This window comes from Callithrix jacchus, chromosome 22, assembly GCF_049354715.1.
Source record: "Callithrix jacchus isolate 240 chromosome 22, calJac240_pri, whole genome shotgun sequence".
Lineage (NCBI taxonomy): Eukaryota > Metazoa > Chordata > Mammalia > Primates > Cebidae > Callithrix > Callithrix jacchus.
In genome coordinates, this window is record NC_133523.1 from 9783830 (window position 1) to 9805203 (window position 21374).

Here is a 21374-nt window from a genome sequence, read left to right on the forward strand (position 1 = left end):
GATCTCCTTGACGATGAAATGCATAGATGAATGAATAAATGAATGAATGAATGACAGACCTCTCTGTGCCCACGCAGAGGATTACTTGAGAGCCAAGACTGGAAACAAAGGTTGGGGCTCCACCCCTCCCAAGCCAGGTCCGCCTCTGGGCCCCGCCCTCGCCCGCTTAAGGCTCCCATTGGAGGAGCCGCGCGGGGGCGGGTCCGGCGGGCGGGGCGGGGCCGGGGCCCGGGGCGGGGCGCTGCAGCCCGCGGAGCCTCCCGCCCGCCCGGGCTGGGGTCGCGCTGGCTCGGACTTCGCCTCCCGCCCGCCGCGGCCATGGAGGACGAGCGGAAAAACGGAGCCTACGGTAGGAGCCGCCTCCGGTCAGGGGCCGCCTCTGCTGACCTGGGGGTGGGGGGACCTTGAGCCAGGGGGACATCTGAAACCCTAGGCACCCGCGCTGCCGCTGGAGGGCCCTCCGCGCTCGGGCCCCCGCATCCTACACTGCGCGGATCCCAAGCCCCCTGCTCCACCCGGGTCGCCCCGCATCCCCTCCCCGGGAACCCCAGCTCCCCCTCCGGCTAATGGGCCGGGGTGCACGGCGCATGCTCCGCCCGGGGAGGTCCCGTTATCTGGGCGGCTCAGATGGCGGGCGGGGGAGGGGAGGCGCGGCGATGCGGGCTCGGAAAAGAGACAGGGCCCCGACCTCCCCAAATCCCCTTCCACTCTGGAACCCCTTTGTCCACTTCTTCCTCCTGCACCTTACCGCCAGAAGTAGCCCTCCAGGGCTGTTAGCCAAATGGGGAAACTGAGGCAAGACTGGGCAGACCGAATACCCAAGCTGGGAGCCCACCGGGTCTGGCCAGCCGCCTGGAAACGACGGAAAGAAGGGCGTCTCTGACAAGGGGGCAGGAAGGAAGCAGGAAACAATTGCGAAACTTTCCCCGCCCTGTGCAAGGGGATGGGGACACCCACCTCCCATTTCGAGAGATGCTGGCCACTAGAACTCCCTCCCGCGAACCTCTCGGGGCGGCCTGAGTCAGTTGGCCCCGGGGATGGGGCCAGAATGTGGGCTTCTCCATCCCTAGCGCCGTGTGGTGCCGCCCTCCCCTGGATTCCCACGGCGTGGAGAGTTGCCATCCTCAGTTTCTCCTTTCTCTTCTCCATTTTGGGTCCCCAAGACCCAACTCAGCCCCAGCCCCATGTGGTACTACCCTGCAGGCAAAGAGGCACAATATATCGCCCCTCGTTGTGTGACAAGAACTTCCTGGAAACTGTGACACTGAAGGGCCTTGGGGAGGGGGCCGGAAACTGCTCGAAAATATTCAAGACAAACAAGTTGGCTAGAGCTGTGCCTTCCTGCCCCCAGGGACTGTGGCCTCAGGAGGCTTTGGGAGAGATAGATGGGGGAAGGGGAGGCTGGGACCTTCCCTGCAGAGCCCAGCCAAAGGGAGGCAGCAGGACCTGGCTGGCTCCCGACTGAAGCTGCCAGCCCAGTCCCCTGGAGGGACCCCCTTGATCTTGATTTGGGATCAAACCCCAGCCCCAGTGGCTGCAGGTGCTGTGTGTCCCTTGTGTGTGACAGGCTGTCTCTGACCTCAGAGTCTCAGTCTGGGGTTCCAGCCAGGTCTTGTCTGCTTGTGGGCAGCATCTGAGGGGTCTTGGGTCTCTCTGAGGTTTGGCTGGGGCAGAGTAGACAATGATAGGATTCACCCAGCCTTGAATTTGGCCAAAGGATGGAACTGAGCCATGGGCGGAGCTAGGCAGACCTCCCGGGCCCACACACGAGACAGGGGACCCCGCCAGACAGACCTTGTGCTGGGCTCAAGGGAGTACCTTCAATCAACAAATATTTATTGAGCACAATTTAGGCAGGGGTCTAGACTCTGGGAACCCAGCAGTGAATACAGCAGCGAAGTCTTTGACCGCAGGGAGTAGTCAAGGGAAGGAATGTGTAATTTTAGGTTGTGTAAATTGTGAAGCAAAGAACGGGACATCGTGTGATCTTGTGTGGCAGAAACATCAGCGATTATTTTAGGTTACTAAGGGCTGGAGGTTGAGCCAGCCGTGGGAAGATTTAGGGGAAGTGTGCTTCACGGAGAAAGAACAGCAAACAAACCACATAGTTACTTAATTATATTTTGCCTTGGGGGCCACAGGGGCCATCTGGTTTGATTGCTTGAAGTAGGGGTTTTGCTTAGCTTGGAAAAGCAAGCTTCACATCAGAACCAAAAACCTGGGGGCCTTGGACTGCCCCATGAAGTCCCTGATGGATGGAGGGAACTTTCTCCTGGGGATGGTGTGGAAGAGTAGCTCACAACTACCCCCTTGTCCTAATGGCTTCCCATCCCACAGAAGTTTAGGGACGGACGTCAGACAAACCCAGGCCCCAAATCCTGGCTCTGACACTTAGGAGCTGTGTGGCCCTGGGTGAGTCCGTGACTCTCTGATGCTCTGTGTCTTTGTCTGTAGGGTTCACTTGACCACACTCACTGGTGGAGGAAGCATTTTGCATAGGCTGGCAAACTCAGTGTGCCGAAAGGCCGCCAGGGCTCGTGTTACTGTGGACCTGGCCTTTCCACGAGCTGAGGGAGAAACAACCCAAGGCATTGGCTTGGGCAAGACCAGGTTGGGCAGGAAGCGCGTTCCTCAGCAGAGATCATATCTAGAGGAAGGCAGCAGTTCCAAGGGAAATGGGGGAATGGCTCTGGGCCCCCGGAGGATGTCAGCAATGGGCACTGCCATCCTTTCCAGCCAGTCCACCCTTGGTAAGAGCAGTGCAGAAAAATATTCTGGATCCAAAACAATAGACTCTGAACAGGGAGAAATAAAACTGGGGTTGGAGGGGAGAGTAGTGATGCTTATTTAAAACATGGACTCTTGGCTGGGCGTACATTACAGGTGTGAGCTGATGCCTATAATCTTAACATTTTGGGAGGCAGAGGTGGGTGGGTCACTTGAGGTCAGGAGTTGGAGGCCAGCCTGGCCAACATGGTGAACCCTGTCTCTACTAAAAATACAAAATTAGCTGGGTGTGGTGGCACATGCCTATAATCCCAGAGACTCCATCTAAAAAAAAAAATTTTAACTGAGCATGGTGGTGCTCACCTGTAGTTCCGTCTACTTGGGAGGCTGAGATGGGAGAATCACTTGACCCAGGAAGCAGAGGTTGCAGTGAGCAAAGATCATGCCACTGCACTCCAGCCTGGATGACAGAGGAAGGCCCTGCCTCAAAAAGCAGATTTCCGGCTGGGCACGGTGGCTCACGCCTATAATCCCAGCACTTTGGGAGGCCGAGGCAGGTGGATCACGAGGTCAAGAGATTGAGACCATCCTGGTCAACAAGGTGAAACCCTCTACTAAAAATACAAAAATTAGCTGGGCATGGTGGTGCGCGCCTGTAGTCCCAGCTACTCAGGAGGCTGAGGCAGGAGGATTGCTTGAACCCAGGAGGCGGAGGTTGCAGTGAACCAAGATTGTGCCATTGCACTCCAGCCTGGGTAACAACAGCGAAACTCGGTCTCAAAAAAAAAAAAAGCAGATTTCCTGCGTCCATTCCATAGAATACAGTTCAGCCTACACTGAGGCCCTGGCACCTGATTTAAATATATATACATATGGCTGGGTGTGGTGGCTTACTGCTGTCATCCCAGCATTTGAGAGGCCAAGGCAGGTGAATCACCCGTAGTCAGGAGTTCCAGACCAGCCTGAATAATATGGTGAAACCCCGTCTCCACTAAAAATACAAAAATTAGGGCTGGACGTGGTGGCTAAAGCCTGTAATCCCAGCACTTTGGGAGGCTGAGGGTGGATCACGAGGTCAGGAGTTCGAGAGCAGCCTGACCAACATTGTGAAACCCCGTCTCTACTAAACATACAAAAATTAGCCGGGCATGGTGATGTGCACCTGTAATCCCAACTACTTAGGAGGTTGAGGCAGGAGAATTGCTTGAACCCGGGAGGCAGAGGTTGCAGTAAGCCAAGATCACGCCGTTGCACTCCAGCATGAGCAACAAGAGACTCCGTCTCAAAATAAATAAATAAATAAATTAGCTGGGTGTGGTGATGTGCATCTGTAGTCCCAGCTACTTGGGAGGCTGAGTCAGAATTGCTTGAACCCTGGAGGTGGACGTTGCAGTGAGCTGAGATTATGCCATTGCACTCCAGCCTGGGCCACAAGCTCGAAATTCCATCTCAAAAAAATGTATATATGTAATATTAAAATATATATACACACATACGCATATATATATGTATGTATGAAAAGGTTGTTACTTTCGGCTGTGTTCTTTGAAAGGGATAATACAGTCACATGCTTTAAATTGAAAAGATATGAGATGTTATGGCTTTATGAAAGTTTCCCTCTTGCTCTGTCACCCTGAACAATATTTTATTCTTTCTTGTTATTTTTGTTGTTGATACACAGGGTTTCACTCTATCCCTAGGCTAGCCTAGAGTGCAGTGGGATGGTCAGAGCTCACTGCAGCCTCAAACTCCTAGGCCAAGTGATCCTTCTGCTTCTGCCTCCCATGTAGTTGAGACTACAGGTGTGCACCACGATAGTCAACTCACTTTTTTTTTTCAGAGGTGGGGTCTTACCCTGTTGCCCAGTCTGGTTGTGAACTACTGGGCTCAAGCAATACTCCTGTATTGGCCTCCCAAAGTGCTGGGATTATAGGCAGGAGCCACGGCACCTAGTGTTTTTTTGTTGTTTTTGTTTTACCTAATATATATTAGAGATGATCTCATGTCAACACCTCCAAAGCTTCCTCAATCATTTGTTATTATTATTTTAAGAGAGGGTTAAAGGCCGGGCGCGGTGGCTCACGCCTGTAATCCCAGCACTTTGGGAGGCCGAGGCGGGTGGATCACGAGGTCAAGAGATTGAGACCATCCTGGTCAACATGGTGAAACCCCGTCTCTACTAAAAATACAAAAAATTAGCTAGGCATGGTGGCACGTGCCTGTAATCCCAGCTACTCAGGAGGCTGAAGCAGGAGAATTGCCTGAACCCAGGAGGCGGAGGTTGCAGTGAGCCGAGATCGCACCATTGCACTCCAGCCTGGGTAACAAGAGCGAAACTCCGTCTCAAAAAAAAAAGAGAGGGTTAAAATGAAAAGAAAAGACACAGGGTCTTGCTGTGTTGCCTTGGCTAGCCTGGAACTCCTGGGTTGAAAGGAGCCTCCCGCCTCAGCCTCCCAAGTAGCTGGCATTGATTACACGTGTGTACCATGGTGCCCAGCATAACCTTTTTGCACAGTAGCATAGAATAGCACATTCGTGGATGGACTGTCTGTTATTTAACCAATCAAAGGGAGTATTTATTTTAAACTTTTTTTTGAAGTAGGAAATACATACATTAAAGGGCATAGATCCTAAATATATGAGGCTGAAGGCATTTTCACAAAGTGAACACCTCATCTAGCCAGCACCCAGATGAGGAAAAAAGAGCATTTCCAGGGCCCTGTCATGCCCAAGGAGGGTCAATCTGTATTATTATTATTTTATTAGTATATACTTTTTTTTTTTTTGAGACAGGGTCTCACTCTGTCACCCAGGGTGAAGTGCAATAGTACAATCTTGGCTCACTGTAACTTCCGCTCCTGGGTTTAAGCAATTCTCCTGCTTCAGCCTCCCAAGGAGCTGGGACTACAAGGTTCCAGTTACCATGCTCGGTTAATTTTTGTATTTTTTGAAGAGACCATGTTTTGTCATGTTGCCCAGGCTGGTCTTGAACTCCTGGGCTCAAGTGATCCGCCCACCTCAGCCTCCCCAAGTGCTGGGATTATAGGCGTGAGCCACCGCACATGGCCAATGTTACTTATATTTAGATTGTTGGGTGGTGGCCTGCTTTTATAAGGCTAGTGGGCTAAGAATGGCTGCTATATTTTTAAATGGTTGTAAAAAAAGAAAAACATATATGACAGAGATGATATGTGAACCACAAAGCTTAAAGTCTTTAATATCTGGTCTCCAACAGAAAACATTTCCAGAGCCCTGGTAAAGAATTCTCCCTAGAGACTTTGCTTTTCTTTCTTCCTTTTTTTTTTTTTTTTTTTTTGAGATGGAGTTTCACTTTTATTGCCCAAGCTGGAGTGCAGTGGCATTATCTCGACTCACTGCAACCTCTGCTTCCTGGGTTGGAGTGATTCTCCTGCCTCAGCGTCCCAAGTAGCTGAGATTACGGGCATTAGCCACCAGGCCTGGCTAATATTTGTATTTTTGATAGCCACTGGGTTTCACCTTGTTGGCCAGGCTGGCCACTCCTGACTTCAGGTGATCTGCCCGCCTCGGCCTCCCAGTGTTCTGGGATTACAGGCATAAACCACCATACCCTGCTGAGACCTTTTTTGCCATTTCCCAATCAATCCCCAAGAGAGCATGATTTTTAAAAATTTATTTATTTATGAATGGGAGTCTTCGCTGGGCATGGTGGCTCATGCCTGTAATCCCGGCACTTTGGGAGGCCAAGGTGGGTGAATCACTTAAGGTCAGGAGTTCAAGTCCAGCCTGGCCAACATGGTGAAACCCCATTTCTAACAAAAATTAAAAAAAAAAAAAAAAAATGAATAGGAGTCTCACAATGTTTTCCAAGCTAGCTGAATTCCTGGGCTCAAGCCCTCAAGTGCTCCTCCCCCATCAACCTCCTGAGTAGCTAGGACTATAGGCATGTGCCTCTATGCCAGTAGAGAGCATTATTTTAAAATATTATTTTAGGTTGGGCGCAGTGGCTCACACCTGTAATCCCAGCACTTGGGGAGGCTGAGGTGGGCGGATCACTTGAGGTCAGGAGTTCAAGACCAGCCTGGCCAGCAAGGTGAAACCCTGTCTCTATTAAAAATACAAAAATTAGGCAGGGCGCAGTGGCTCATGCCTGTAATCCCAGCACTTTGGGAGGCCGAGGCGGGTGGATCACAAGGTCAAGAGATCGAGACCATCCTGGTCAACATGGTGAAACCCCATCTCTACTAAAAATACAAAAAATTAGCTGGGCATAGTGGCACGTGCCTGTAATCCCAGCTACTCAGGAGGCTGAGGCAGGAGAATTGCCTGAACCCAGGAGGCAGAGGTTGCGGTGAGCTGAGATCGCGCCATTGCACTCCAGCCTGGGTAACAAGAGCAAAACTCTGTCTCAAAAAAAAAAAACAAACAACAAAAATTAGCCAGGTGTGGCGGCTTGTGCCTGTAATCCCAGCTACTGGGGAGGCTGCGGCGGGAGAATTGCTTGAACCTGGGAGGTGGAGGTTGTAGTGAGCCGATATTGTGCCACCGCTCTCCAAGCTAGGTAACAGAATAAGACCTTGTCTCGAATATACAAGTAAATGAGTAAACTCATATAATAAAATTAAGAAATTCCCTCTGTCCTGGCAGGGGGACTGAAAACAATGTAAGTAAGCCCTCGACCGCATGGAAGATTTTAGCTTTCCATGTGAAAGAATCTTCTACAAATCTCCGGCTAGCTGTTTTCACCTCGGAGGCAGCTCAGCCAAAATGTCTCCTTCCAGATTGTGGCCTATTAATTTCTGTTTGTGTGTGGCATCTGGATATTTTAAAGCTTCTTAGGCTGAGCCGGGTGTGGTGGGTCATTCCTTAATCCCAGCACTTCGAAATGCTGAAAAGGGAGGATCACTTGAGTCCAGGAATTCTATACCAGCCTGGGCAACATAGTGAGACCCTGTCTCTACAAAAAAATTAAAAATTAGCGGGGTGTGGTGGTGCATGCCTGCGGGCACATCTACTTGGGAGGCTGAGATGGGAGGCTCACTTGAGCCCAGGAGGTCAAGGCTGCAGTGAGCCATGATTGTACCCCTGCACTTCAGCCTGGACGAGAAAGGAGACCCTGTCTTGCCAGGCACAGTGGCTCATGCCTGTAATCCCAGTACCTTGGGAGGCTGAGGAGGGCGGCTCATGAGGTCAAGAGATCAGGACCATCCTGGCCAACATGGTGAAACTCCATCTCTAATTTTAAAAACACAAAAATTAGCTGGGTGTGGCTGCATGCGCCTGTAGTGTAATCCCAGCTACTGGGTAGGCTGAGGCAGGAGAATCGCTTGAACTCAGGAGACGGAGGTTGCAGTGAGCTGAGATCATGCCACTGCACTCCAGCCTGGCAACAGAGTGAGACTCCATCTCAAAAAAAAAAAAAAAAAAAAGAAAGGAGATTCTGTCTTTAAAAAAAAAAAGCTTACGCCGGGCGCGGTGGCTCAAGCCTGTAATCCTAACACTTTGGAGGCCGAGGCGGGTGGATCACGAGATCAAGAGATCAAGACCATCCTGGTCAACATGGTGAAACCCTGTCTCTACTAAAAATACAAAAAATTAGCTGGGCATGGTGGCACGTGCCTGTAATCCCAGCTACTCAGGAGGCTGAGGCAGGAGAATTGCCTGAACCCAGGAGGCGGAGGTTGCGGTGAGCCGAGATTGTGCCGTTGCACTCCAGCCTGGGTAACAAGAGCGAAACTCCGTCTCAAAGAAAAAAAAAAAAAGCTTAACTGTTTTTAGAAGCAAAGTCTGGCTTGGTGCCTAGCAGAGTCCAGCATACAGTAGGCGCTCTTATCTTTTGCCCTTAACCCTTCTGCGCCTCCCCACCTAGATGCTGTCCTCAAACCCTTTGTCAAAAGGAGGTATGTGGGCAGCTGGTGATGCTCATTCCGCAGGCACAGACTTCTGGGAAGGCAGAGGCCAGTGGCTGGCTGTGTGGGTGAGGCCTTGGGCCACTGCAGCTCTTGGGGACTTGGCCAGTGTCCAGAAGCTGTGGGGGCTGGGTGGCATTTGATGTCCTGGCACCAGCACTGTGACTGGGCAGGCTGTGGCTGTTCTCTTATCACACACGCCCACTACACTGGGTGGGTCAGCTGTCACCGCCAGCAAGGCTGGGACCTGAAGACTGCCTCCCTCAATCCTGGCCTTGTCCAACAGCCCAATTTTCCCAATTGTTCTTCCCCACCATTGCGGCAACGTTATCGCTGCTTCTCCCAGTACCTGCCAAGGAAAAGGCCTGGGTTGGCTCCAGCAGGGCCTGGTTTGATTCCTGTCTGTGTCTCTTACCAGCTGTGTGGTCTGACCAAGCAGCCTCAGTGTGCCCGTTGTGAAATGGGATCACACTAATGGTTAGTGGGGATGGGAGGGGTTATTTTTGTTTTGTTATTTTTATTAGTTTGCTTTGTTTTTTTTAGAGACAGGGTTTCTGTCATCCAGTCTGGAGTGTAGTGGTGTGATCACAGCTCACTGTAGCCTCTGCCTCCTGGGCTCAAGTGATCCTCCCACCTCAGCCTCCCTAGTGGTAGGCTGTAGTGAACTGTGAACTGGGACCACAGGCATGTACCACCACACTTAGCTAATATAGTTATTTTTTTCTTTTCTTTTTTTTAATTTTTTTATTTTGAGATGGAGTCTTGCTCTGTTGCCCAGGCTGGAATGCAGTGGCAAGCTCTTGGCTCACTGCAACCTCTGCCTCCTGGGTTCAAGTGATTCTCCCACCTCAGCTTCCCAAGTAGCTGGGACTACAGGTGCATGCCACTAGGCCTGGTTACTTTTTTGTATTTTTAGTAGAGACTGGGTTTCATCATGTTGGCCAGGCTGGTCTCAAACTCCTGACCTCAAGTGATCTGCCCTCCTTGGCTTCCCAATGTGCTGGGATTACAGGCATAAGCCACTGCACCTGACCAAGTTGAAGACTTTGGCTGGGTATAGTGGCTCACGTCTGTAGTTCAAGCACTTTGGGAGGCCAAGGTAGGAGGATTGCTTGAGCCCAGGAGTTTGAGACCAGCCTGGGCAACATAGTAAGACCCTGTCTCTTTAAAAAAAAATGGAAGAGGGAGATAGCGGAGTCAGAGGAGGACACGAAACAAAGGAAGCATAGTGGGTTTGATGTGATTGCTGGCTTTAAAAATGGAAGAAGAGGCCAGGAGCCAAGGAATGTGGGCAGCCTCTAAAACGTGAAACAGGCAAGGAAACAGATTTTCCCCTAGAATCTCTGAAAGAATCACAGCACTGCCTACACCTCGATTGTAGCCTAGTGAGATGCATTTTGTACTTCTGCCCTCCTGAGCTGTGAGGTAATAAATTTGTGTGTGTGTGTGTTTGAGATGAAGTCTCACTCTGTCATCCATGCTGGAGTGCAGTGGCGCGATCTCGGCTCACTGCAACCTCTGCCTCCTGGGTTCAAGTGATTCTTCTGCTTCAGCCTCCCAAGTAGCTGGGACTACAGGCATGTGCCACCATGCCCAGCTAATTTTTGTATTTTTAGTAGAGACGGGGTTTCACCTTGTTGACCAGGACGGTCTCGATCTCTTGACCTCATGATCCACCCGCCTTGGCCTCCGAAAGTGCTGGGATTATAGGCGTAAGCCACCGTGCCCGGCTGAAAATATGGTTATTATTCATTAAGTGGAAGTGGATCATCAAAAAGGTCTTCAGAGGCTGGGTGCAGTGGCTAACACCTGTAGTTCCAGCACTTTGGGAGGCCAAGGCAGGTGGATCACTTGAGGTCAGGAGTTCAAGAGCAGCCTGGCCAACATAGCAAAAACCCTGTCTGTACTAAAAATAAAAATAAAAATTAGGGCCGGGCGCAGTGGCTCACACCTGTAATCCCAGCATTTTGGGAGGCCGAGATGGGCAGATCACTTGAGGTCAGGAATTTGAGACCAGCCTGGCCAACATGGTGAAACAGCATTTCTTTTTCTTTTTTTTTTTTTTTTCTTTTGGTAGAGCTAGCTGAGGTTTTATTTTGGACAAACAAAAAAAGCAATTGAATTGTTTTGTAGCTGGAGGCACGGGCAAGGGGAGTCTCCAGGCAGTAAACTTCTCCGCAGCTGGGCTGACGGCTAGGGCTGAGCCTCAGATGGGTCTCCTGTTCCCTGTACTACCCTTCACAGCAGCCTCCCTCCCAGGTTCTGGGGCAGCCACAGGACAGGTACCCACCTCAGCCTCCTGAAGCACTACGTTTACAGGATTGAGCCACCATGCTCGGTCTCTATTTCACTTTTGTTTTTAGAGACAGGGTCTTGCTCTGCTGCCAAGGCTGTAGTGCAGTGGTACCATCACAGCTCCCTGCTGCCTGTAACTCCTGTGTTCAAGTCGTCATCCCACCTCAGAGGCTGCCGAGGCTGGTGAAACCCCATCTCTACTAGAAATATACAAATTAGCTGGGCGTGGTGGCTCACACCTGTAGTCCAAGCTACTCAGGAGGCTGAGGCACGGGAATCCCTTGAACCTGGGAGGCTGAGGTTGCAGTGAGCGGAGATCGCACCGGTAGACTCCAGCCAGGGTGATAGAGCAAGACTCCGTCTCAAAAAAAAAAAAAAAAGGTCTTCACACTGAGTGAGCTGAGGAGGAAGAGGAAGGGGAGGGGTTGTTGGTCTTGCTGTGTCAGGGGTAACAGAGGCGGAAGAAAATTGGTGTTTAAGGGGACCCGTGAAGTTCAAACCTGTGTTGTTTGAAGGTTAACTGTCTAAACGTTGACTCAGAAGCTGGATGGCCTGGGTCTGCTCATTGAAATCTTTCACAGCATGGGCACCTGTTTCTCTCTAGGCCTCAGTTGCTCTGTCTCAAATGGGGATAATGACAGGAGGCGGGCTGGACATGGTGGTTCGCACTTTAGACCGTCAATGATCGCCTGAGCTCAGGATTTGGAGACCAGCCTGGGCAGCATAGCAAAACCCTGTCTCTACCAAAAAATACAAATGTTAGCCAAGCATGGGGGCATGTGCCTGTAGTCCCAGCTGAGGTGGAGGATCACTTGAGCCTGGGAGGTCGAGGCTGCAGTGAGCCAAGATGGTGCCACTGCATTCCAGCCTGGGTGACAGTGAGAACCTATCTCAAAAGGAAAAAAAAAGTAAGGATGAAATGAGGTGAACTGTGTAACATTTTATTACTATGTTTATTTATTTATTGAAACAGAGTGAAACTCTGTTTCCATACACATAGTGAAATAGACACGGTCTCATTCTGTTTCTGGGCTGGAGGTCAGTGGCGCAATCTCAGTTCTCTGCAACCTCTATCTCCCTGGGCTCAAAGATTCTCTCACCTCAGCCTCCCAAGTAGCTGGGACTACAAAGGCATGCCACCACGCCCAGTTAATTTTTTTGTTGTTGTTGTAGAGACAAAGTTTCGCCATGTTGCCCAGGCTGGTCTTGATCTCCAGGACGCAAGCCATCCACCCACCTCAGCCTCCTCAAGTGCTAGGATTACAGTATTGAGCCACCATGCTTGGTCTCTATTTCACTTTTATTTTTAGAGACAGGGTCTTGTTCTGTTGCCAAGGCTGTAGTGTGATGGTGCCATCACAGCTCACTGCTGCCTGTAACTCCTGGGCTGAAGTCATCCTCCTACCTCAGTCTCCCTGGTAGCCAGGACTACGGGCACCGGCCACCACGCCCAGCTTGTGCTTATTATGATCTTGCAGTGTTGTTGCAGAGATACAGCAAGTTCCGACCTTCAGAGTTTAGAGCATCACGAGCAGAAGCCATTAGTATTTGCTGTTCCCCTCCCTTCATCCCCACCCACCTAACGTTAATGAGAGCTAATAGAAACCATCACAAGACGATACCAATGTTCCCTCTTTCCTGAGAGCCCACAAAGCCAGGCCTTGAGCCAAGTGTATGCCAGGCACCTCTCTCTGCCTTTTTAGTTCCATCTCACAGAGGACTAACTCAAGTTCACACAGGCGGGCATGGCCTAGCTGTCCCACTCATGGCACCAAACCCTCAGGCTCCCCAGTCTTTTCCCGAGACAGCTGAGACTCCCCCATGTGTTCTCCCCTCCCCAGTGCGGCCCTATCATGCTCCTGCCCAAATGCCCTCCATGGCTCCCACTTACCCATCAAACCTAGACTGGGGGCAAATCACTCAGTTGACTAGCAAAGCCCCTTCCCTTCCCTTAGCCTCCATTCCCTCTGCTATAAAATAGGTTGATGGTACTCCCCTATCTCTGCCTTCTGGCTTTACCAGTCTTACTGCCTACTGGATGGCAGAAGTATTCTCTTAAGCTTTCCCTTCATACTTATAATAGTTTTGAGTTTTATATGTTTGCATGATTAATCCATGTGGAATTTTTGTTTTTTTAAGATGGAGTTTCACTCTTGTCGCCCAGGCTAGAGAGCAATGGTGTGGGTGCGATCTCGGCTCGCTGCTACCTCTGCTTCTCAGGTTTAAGCAACTCTCCTGCCTCAGCCTCCCGAGTAGCTGAGATTACAGGCATGCACCACCATATCCGGCTACTTTTTGTTTTTTGTTTGTTTGTTTTGTTTTTTTAGTAGAGACGGGGTTTCACCATGTTGACCGCTATAGGGAAGATAGAAGATACCTGTGTTTGTCCAGGGAGGAGATGACAGGGCTGTGTGAAAAGGCCGGGTGCAGCTGGGCGCGGTGGCTCACGCCTGTAATCCCAGCACTTTGGGAGGCTGAGGCGGGTGGATCACAAGGTCAAGAGATCAAGACCATCCTGGTCAACATGGTGAAACCCCATCTCTACTAAAAATACAAAAATTAGCTGAGCATGGTGGTGCATGCCTGTAATCCCAGCTACTCAAGAGGCTGAGGCAGGAGAATTGCCTGAACCCAGGAGGCGGAGGTTGCGGTGAGCTGAGATTGCACCGAGCTGAGATTGCACCATTGCACTCCAGCCTGGGTAACAAGAGTGAAAATACGTCTCAAAAAAAAGGCCGGGTGCTGGCCAGGTGTGGTGGCTCATGCCTGTAATTCTAGCACTTTGGGAGGCCAAGGTGGGAGGATCATCTGAGGCCAGAAGTTTGAGACCAGCCTGGGTGACATTGCAAAACCCCATCTCTACTAAAATTACAAAAAATTGGCCAGATGCAATGGCTCATGCCTGTAATCCCAGCACTTTGGGAGGCCCAGGCAGGTGGATCACGAGGTCGAGAGAATGAGACCATCCTGGTCAACATGGTGAAACCCCGTCTCTACTAAAAATACAAAAAATTAGCTGGGCACGGTGGTGGGCACCTGTAATCTCAGCTCTTTGGGAGGCTGAGTCAGGAGAATCACTTGAACCCGGGAGGCGGAGGTTGCAGTGAGCCGAGATCCTGCCATTGCACTCCAGCCTGGGCAACAAGAGTGAAACTTTGTCTCAAAAAAAGCTTGGATGCCGCCATACTGAGTATGAGATGCCCACGTGTGTTGGGGGAAAACAGATGTCACACGGGTGTGCAGCTCAGAGACAACGGCTTCCTGAGGGCTCAACTTTTAGGATTCCTCAGTGTGGAGCTGGTGGGTGGGGCACAAATAAACCCGAATGTCCCCAGGGCACCCAGTCTACACTGGGAAAAGAAGAGGCCTGTGTCCTGCTCTCTCTCCACTGCTTGGAATAGGTAGGGTGGGACCAGCCAGTCTTTGGGCTGGCAGAGACTTCGAGAAAGAACCACAGGGCTTCCTTGGGAGTCTGGGTCATCCAAGGGCATGACTTGGTGCCTCAGGGCCTCGCCTGTGGTCCAGGTGTTTAGGTGGAGCCTCCTCTGCTGGAGGCTGCTAATAGGAGAGGGAGCTTTTTTTTTTTTTTTTTTGAGATGGAGTCTTGCTGTTGTTACCCAGACCGGAGTGCAATGGCACTATCTCGGCTCACCGCAACCTCCGCCTCCTGGGTTCAAGCAATTCTCCTGCCTCAACCTCCCGAGTAGCTGGGACTACAGGTGCACACCACCATGCCCAGCTAATTTTTGTATTTTTAGTAGAGATGAGGTTTCACCTTGTTGACCAGGATGGTCTCGATCTCTTGACCTCCTGATCCACCCGCCTCGGCCTCCCAAAGTGCTGGGATTACAGGCGTGAGCCACTGCGCCCAGCCTTTTTTTTTTTTTTTTTTTTTTAAATAGTCTCCCTCTGTTTCCCTGGAGTGTAGTGGCGTGATCCTGGCTCACTGCAACCTCCACCTTCCAGGTTCAAGCGATCCTCCTGCCTCAGCCCCCGCTAGTACCTGGGATTACAGGCATGTGCGCGCCACTGTGCCCAGCTAATTGTATTTTTAGCAGAGACGGGTTTCACCATGTTGGTCAGGCTGGTCTCAAACTCCTGACCTTGTGATCCACCCATGTCGGTCTTCCAAAGTGCTGGGATTACAGGCGTGAGCCCCCTTGCCCAGCCGAGAGGGCATTTCCTTAAGGATAAGCTGAGTTAGTGACCAGAGCCCTGCCTGTGAGTCCTAGAGTCTAAGGCAGCAGCTACAATTATTGGACACCAACTGCATATGGTCACACTGACTGTATAACCCCCAGGCTGTCTGTGTACCCCTCCCACACTAAATGTATATTTCTGCTGAGGACACCTCCATGCCACCTATATAATGCCATGTTAACCAAGTATTCGGCTGCACTTATAATTATCTACAAATATACAAGTAGGGGCAGGTTGTGGTGCATTGGCTCATGCCTGCAACCCCAGCACTTTGGGAGGTCAAGGTAGGAGGACTGCTTAAGGCAGGGAGTTTGAGACCATCCTGGGTAACAGTGAGACCCTGTCTCTATTTTTATTTTATTTTATTTTTTGAGACAGAGTCTCACTCTGTCACCCAGGCTGGAGTGAAGTGGCACAGTCTCGGCTCACTGCAACCTCTACCCGCCAGGTTCAAACAATTCTCCTTACTTCAGCCTCCAGCGTAGCTGGGATTACAGGTGCCCACCACCATGCCTGGCTAGTTTTTAGAGACTGGGTTTTGCCGTGTTGGCCAGGCTGGTCTCAAACTCCTGATCACAGGTGATTTGCCCACCTTAGCCTCCCAAAGTGCTGGGATTACAGGTGTGAGCCACTGCACCTCTCTGCACTCCAACCTGGAGGACAGAGTGAGACTCCATTACAAAAAAAAAAAAAAAAAAGACAATAAATTTTTTAAAAAAGAAAAACACTAGATCAGGCATGGCACCATCTCCTAGATTTAAGTGATTCTCCAACCTCAGTCTCCCAAGTAGCTGGGATTACAGGCATGTGCCACCACACTGCCTAATTTCTGTATTTTTAGTAGTGATGAGGTTTCATCATGTTGGTCAGGCTGGTCTCGAACTCCCGATCACTGGTGATCTGCGCACGTCAGCCTCCCAGAGTGCAGGGATTACAGGTGTGAGCCCCCATGCCCAGCCTGTGTCTGCTCTTTGAGGTCACTTTTGGTTTCATACTTAAACCGCATTTTGCAGTTGAGGAAACTAAGGCTCAGGGAAGATAAGGCCTTTGTTAAGTATCATCTAGTCCAGAGGGTGCAGAAGGAGCATTTAAATTCAGGGTGACCCAGGAGGATGTGGGCTCCACAAGGCTGGAGATTAGGTCCCACCCCACCCCAACCCCCGCTTTTTTTTTTTTTTTAGAGATGGGGTTTCACCATGTTGGCCAGGATGGTCTCGATCTCTTAGCCTCGTGATCCACCCACCTCGGCGTCCCAAAGTGCTTGGATTACAGGTGTGAGCCACTGGGATTACCAGCGAGATTGGGTCTCTCATTCTTCGCTGCATGCAGTGCCCAGTGCAAGGCCTACACCCTGTAAGGGCTGAATAAATACTTGTTCTAAGGCCAGGCCCAGCCGGGCGCGGTGGCTCAAGCCTGTAATCCCAGCACTTTGGGAGGCTGAGGTGGGTGGATCACGAGGTCAATCGAGACCATCCTGGTCAACATGGTGAAACCCCGTCTCTACTAAAAATACAAAAAATTAGCTGGGCATGGTGGTGCGTGCCTGTAATCCCAGCTACTCAGGAGGCTGAGGCAGGAGAATTGCCTGAACCCAGGAGGCGGAGGTTGCGGTGAGCCGAGATCGCGCCATTGCACTCCAGCCTGGGTAACAAGAGCGAAACTCCGTCTCAAAAAAAAAAATTAAAAAAATTAAGGCCAGGCCCAGTAGTACATGCCTGTAATCTCAGCACTTTGAGGGGCCATGGTGGGAGGAGCCCATGAGTCCGGGAATTAAAGATGAGCTTGGGCAACATGGCAAGATCCCATCTCTACAAAAAAATTAAAAATTAGCAGAGTGCAGTAGAGCACCTGTAGTCCCAGCTACTCGGGAGGCTGAGTCAGGAGACTGGCTTGACTGCTGTGAGCTGTGATTTGCACCACTGCACTCCAGCCTGGGCAACAGAGGGAGATCCAATCTCAAAAAAAAAAAAAAGCAGCAGACAGAGAACTCATGCACTGGTTTGAGGAGTTTTCAGCCGCAACACTCCACAGTTAGTTGTCTGGGCTTGGGCCGTGGGCCATTTTCCCTCCCCGTGCCTCAGTTTCCACACCTGCAAAACGGAGCCACAATAGCGCCCTTTGAGGGTGTCCAGGGGTTCTAGGCGGCGTCGCCCGGTGGCGGGGTGGCCCCAGGGTGAATCCGCAGGGTTCCCCGGTGGGGGCGGGGAGGACTAAATCCGGCGGGCCGGCCGGCCGGTGAGTGGCGGGAGCAGCTGCGCCCCGCCAGCGCCCTCTCGGGTCCCTCCGTCTGGGCAGCCGTCCAGCTCGGGCCGGCCTGACCGGTTTGGGCCGCCCCGCCTGGCGCTGTTCTGGGAGGAGCCGCCGCCAGCCGCGCGGTCAGTGCCTCCCTCCAGACTCCGGAGGGCCGAGGGGGCGCGGGAGAGAGCGCAGGCGGCCGCCGGGGCTGGGCGCCTGCAGAATGGGGAACGAGCGGCCCCACTACTACGGGAAACACGGTAGGCAGCGACCCCCGCCTGCAGCCCCGGGCCGACCCCTCGGCCCCTCGGAGGGGGCCTAAAGAAGAGAGCTGGGGCGCAGGGAAGGGGGCTAGAGGGGGAGCGCAATTACAAATCTGCGCCTTGAGCCCCCCACCGTCACCCAGCCCCCTTCACCCCATTTGTCCCCCGGAGCCTCGCAAACGACCCTCCTTACTTTCCCCCACCCGAAGGACCTGCCCCTGTGCCCCTCTGCCTGGCACTGGTGCCGGCTGCCTCTTCCCCCTATCCCACATCAGACCTTCCCCGTCTCCACCTGGTTCCGGGGTGGCCACCATTTCAGCCCTCTTCCCAGTAGGTGGCCGCCACTTAATGAATTTGTTCACAATTAGTGATCCCTCCCCCTCTGTCCTGGCCTGCCCGGACTGGGGGCTTGGGTGTGGTCACCTGGAGGTGGGTGGGGCAGAAATTCCACAGGTCCCTGAATTTTATTCTTGCCAAGGCAAAGACACCCCCCGGGGCTTTTGGGAGAGGTGCTCTCCCAGCGCTGCCTCGGTTCCGGTTTCCAACCCCATCCATCTTGATCCTGTCCACTTTCAGGAACGCCACAGAAGTATGATCCCACTTTCAAAGGACCCATTTACAACAGGTAAGGGCTCTGGGATTTGGGGGGTTCTCTCAGATAATACCACTCCCATCCCTGTCTCTTCACACCCGCTCGCATCTGTTCTCCAACAGACTGGTGACAAATATTTGCAACTTTTGTTTTCCTTCTTTTTTTTTTTTTTTTTTTTTTTCAGACAGAGTCTTGCTCTGTTGCCCAGGGTGGAGTGCAGTGGCTGCGACCTCAACCTCCCAGGTTCAAGCAGTGCTCCCACCTCAGCCTCCCGAGTAGCTAGGGTTATAGGCACAAGCCACCACGCCTGGCTAATTTTTTTTCTTTTTTCTTTTTGTATTTTTAGCAGAGACAGGTTTTGTCGTGTTGCCCATGCTGGTCTTGACCTCCTGAGTGCAAAGCACTGGTTTTGATCTCCTGGCCTCAAGTGATCCACCTGCCTTGGCCTCCCGAAGTGCTGGGGATCACAGGTGTGAGTCATCGTACCCAGTCTGGACTTAATTTTTACCATGCTCTTATTTATTTGTTTATTTATTTTTGAGACGGAGTCTCCGTCTGTTACCCAGGCTGGAGTGGCCCAATCTCAGCTCACTCAACCTACCCCTCCCAGTTCAAGCGAGTCTCTTGCCTCAGCCTCCAGAGTAGCTGTGACTACTTGGAGGCTACGGGAGGCTGAGGCAGGAGAATCGCTTGAACCTGGGAGTCAGAAGTTGCAGTAAGCTGAGGTGGCGCCACTGCACTCCAGACTGGATGACAAGAGTGAGACTCTGTCTCAAAAAAATAATAATAGGCTGGGTGCGGTGGCTCAAGCCTGTAATCCCAGCACTTTGGGAGGCCGAGGCAGGTGGATCATGAGGTCAAGAGATCGAGACCATCCTGGTCAACATGGTGAAACCCCGTCTCTACCAAAAATACAAAAAATTAGCTGGTCATAGTGGCGCGTGCCTGTAATCCCAGCTACTTGGGAGGCTGAGGCAGGAGAATTGCCTGAACCCAGGAGGCGGAGGTTGCAGTGAGCCGAGATCGCGCCATTGCACTCCAGCCTGGGTAACAAGAGCGAAACTCCGTCTCAAAAAAAAAAAATAATAATAATAATAATAAATAAAATGCAGCCAGTCACGGTGGCTCACACCTGTAATCCGAGCACTTTGGGAGGGCAAGGCAGGTGGATCACTTGAAGCCAGGAGTTCAAGACCAGCCTGGCCAACATGGTGAAACCCCGTCTCTACTAAAAATATAAAAATTAGCCCAGTGTGGTGGCAGGTGCTTGTAATCCCAGCTACTTGGGAGGCTGAAACAGGAGAATCACTTGAATCTGGGAGGCAGAGGTTGCAGCGAACTGAGATCGTGCCACTGCACTCCAGCCTGGGCGACAGAGCGAGAGTTGCTCTCAAAAATATAAAATAAAAAATAAAAAGCCAGACGCAGTGGCTCATGCCTGTAATTCCAGCAATTCGGGAGGCCGAGGCGGGTGGATCACCTGAGGTCGGGAGTTCAAGAACAGCCTGACCAACATGGAGAAACCTGGCCTCTACTAAAAGTACAAAATTAGCTGGATGTGGTGGTGCATTCCTATAATCCCAGCTACTCGGGAGGCTGAGGCAGGAGAACCACTTGAATCTGGGAGGCGGAGGTTGTGGTGAGCCGAGATCGTGCCACTGTACTCCAGCCTGGGTAACAAGAGCAAAACTTCGTCTCAAAAAAAAAAAAAAGCAGCCAGTATAAAAGTGAAATGAAATAAAAATTAAAATGCATGTGCCGTTTGGTACGGCATTCAGACGACTCAGGAAAATGTGTCCAAATAACACACAGATGCGGGTGTTGGATGCGGGTGTTTGCAGAGTGCAGGTGTGCCCGTGGTGCACATGGCACCAAGACTCCCCTCAACACTGCCCCTCTGCTCCCCAGGGGCTGCACAGATGTCATTTGCTGTGTGTTTCTGCTCCTGGCCATTGTGGGCTACGTGGCTGTGGGCATTATAGGTGAGTAGAGAATGAGACGGGAGCTGGGGTTCCAGGATAGGAGGGGTAGCCACGCAGCCCCGGCCTCCGCAGTGGGAACAGGGCTGGTTCTGAGGAGTCGCAGTGTCTCAGCATCCCTGGATCTTTCCACAGCCTGGACTCATGGAGACCCTCGAAAGGTCATCTACCCCACGGATAGCCGGGGCGAGTTCTGTGGGCAGAAGGGCACTAAAAATGAGTGAGTCCTCCCTGGGGCCTGGTGGGGCTAGGGAGGAGTGGGCGGAAGATTCTAGGCGTTTCCCATCTCCTTAAGTCCAGTTAACAAGTGTTTACGGGGCCGGGCGCAGTGACTCACGCCCAAAATCCCAACACTTTGGGAGGCCAAGGCAGGAATATCGCTTGAGGCCAGGAGTTTGAGACCAGCTTGGCCAACAGGGTGAAACCCTGTCTCTACTAAAAATACAAAAATTAGCCAGGCGTGGTGGCAGATGCCTGTAATCCCAGCTACTTGGGAGGCTGAGGCAGGAGAATCACTGGCACCTGGGAGGCAGAGGTTGCAGTGAGCCGAGATCACGCCATTGCACTTTAGCCTGGGTGACAGAGTGACACTCTGTCTCAAAAGAAACAAACAAACAAATTAGGTGGACATGGTGGGGTGCACCTCTAGTCCCAGCTACCCAGGAGGCTGAGGCGGGAGGATCACTTGAGCTGGGAGATGAAGGCTGCAGTAAGGTATGGGGGTGCCACTGCACTCCAGCCAGGGCGACAGAACAAACAACAAAAGAAAGCAAGTACTGACGGAAGTGTCACCAGCCTCAGCCACTGTTCTAGGCCTTGGGGACACACAGCTCTAAATGAGGTAGTTAAGTGTCCTGTTCTTTGGCAGCTCACATTTTAAGGGCAGGAGAGACAGAGAGGGGACGGTCCTGGAGCAGACGTCAGGTGGTGATGAGCAGGTGAGACAGCAGAGCAAGTACGGTGTGAGTGGCGTCACTTCCCGGCTCTGTGACCTAGGGCAGGTGTCTCAATCTCTCTGATCCTCATTTTAGACATGAGGATCATGACAGTCCCACCCTCAGGGGTCCATTTTGATGGTTAGATGAGCCAGTACCTGGCACGTCTTAGAGCTGAGAATGGCACCTGCCATGGAGTTCCCGCTGCTGCAGTTTTACTGTTACTACTTTGAGGCGGTGTCTCACTGTCAGCCGGTAGC

The 21374-nt window shown here is 51.7% G+C and overlaps 1 protein-coding gene across 10 annotated transcripts in view; it reads left to right on the forward strand.

Moving 5' to 3' along the window:
• The first annotated feature begins 243 nt into the window (after positions 1-243).
• The window catches only part of SLC44A2 (solute carrier family 44 member 2 (CTL2 blood group)), a 35357-nt gene continuing 14226 nt past the window's right edge, over positions 244-21374 (forward strand). For 3 of the 10 annotated variants that reach the window (XM_008987259.5, XM_078360562.1, XM_008987260.5), the window contains exons 1-4: positions 244-349; positions 18185-18233; positions 20109-20182; positions 20315-20399. In XM_008987259.5, the coding sequence (XP_008985507.3) occupies positions 319-349; positions 18185-18233; positions 20109-20182; positions 20315-20399 (239 nt within the window). In that variant the 5' untranslated portion in view covers positions 244-318. Of the gene's footprint in view, positions 350-17460; positions 17606-18184; positions 18234-20108; positions 20183-20314; positions 20400-21047; positions 21118-21374 lie in introns of those variants that run through there. The other 7 variants (XM_008987257.5, XM_008987258.5, XM_002761734.6 and 4 more) reach the window with 3 other exon arrangements.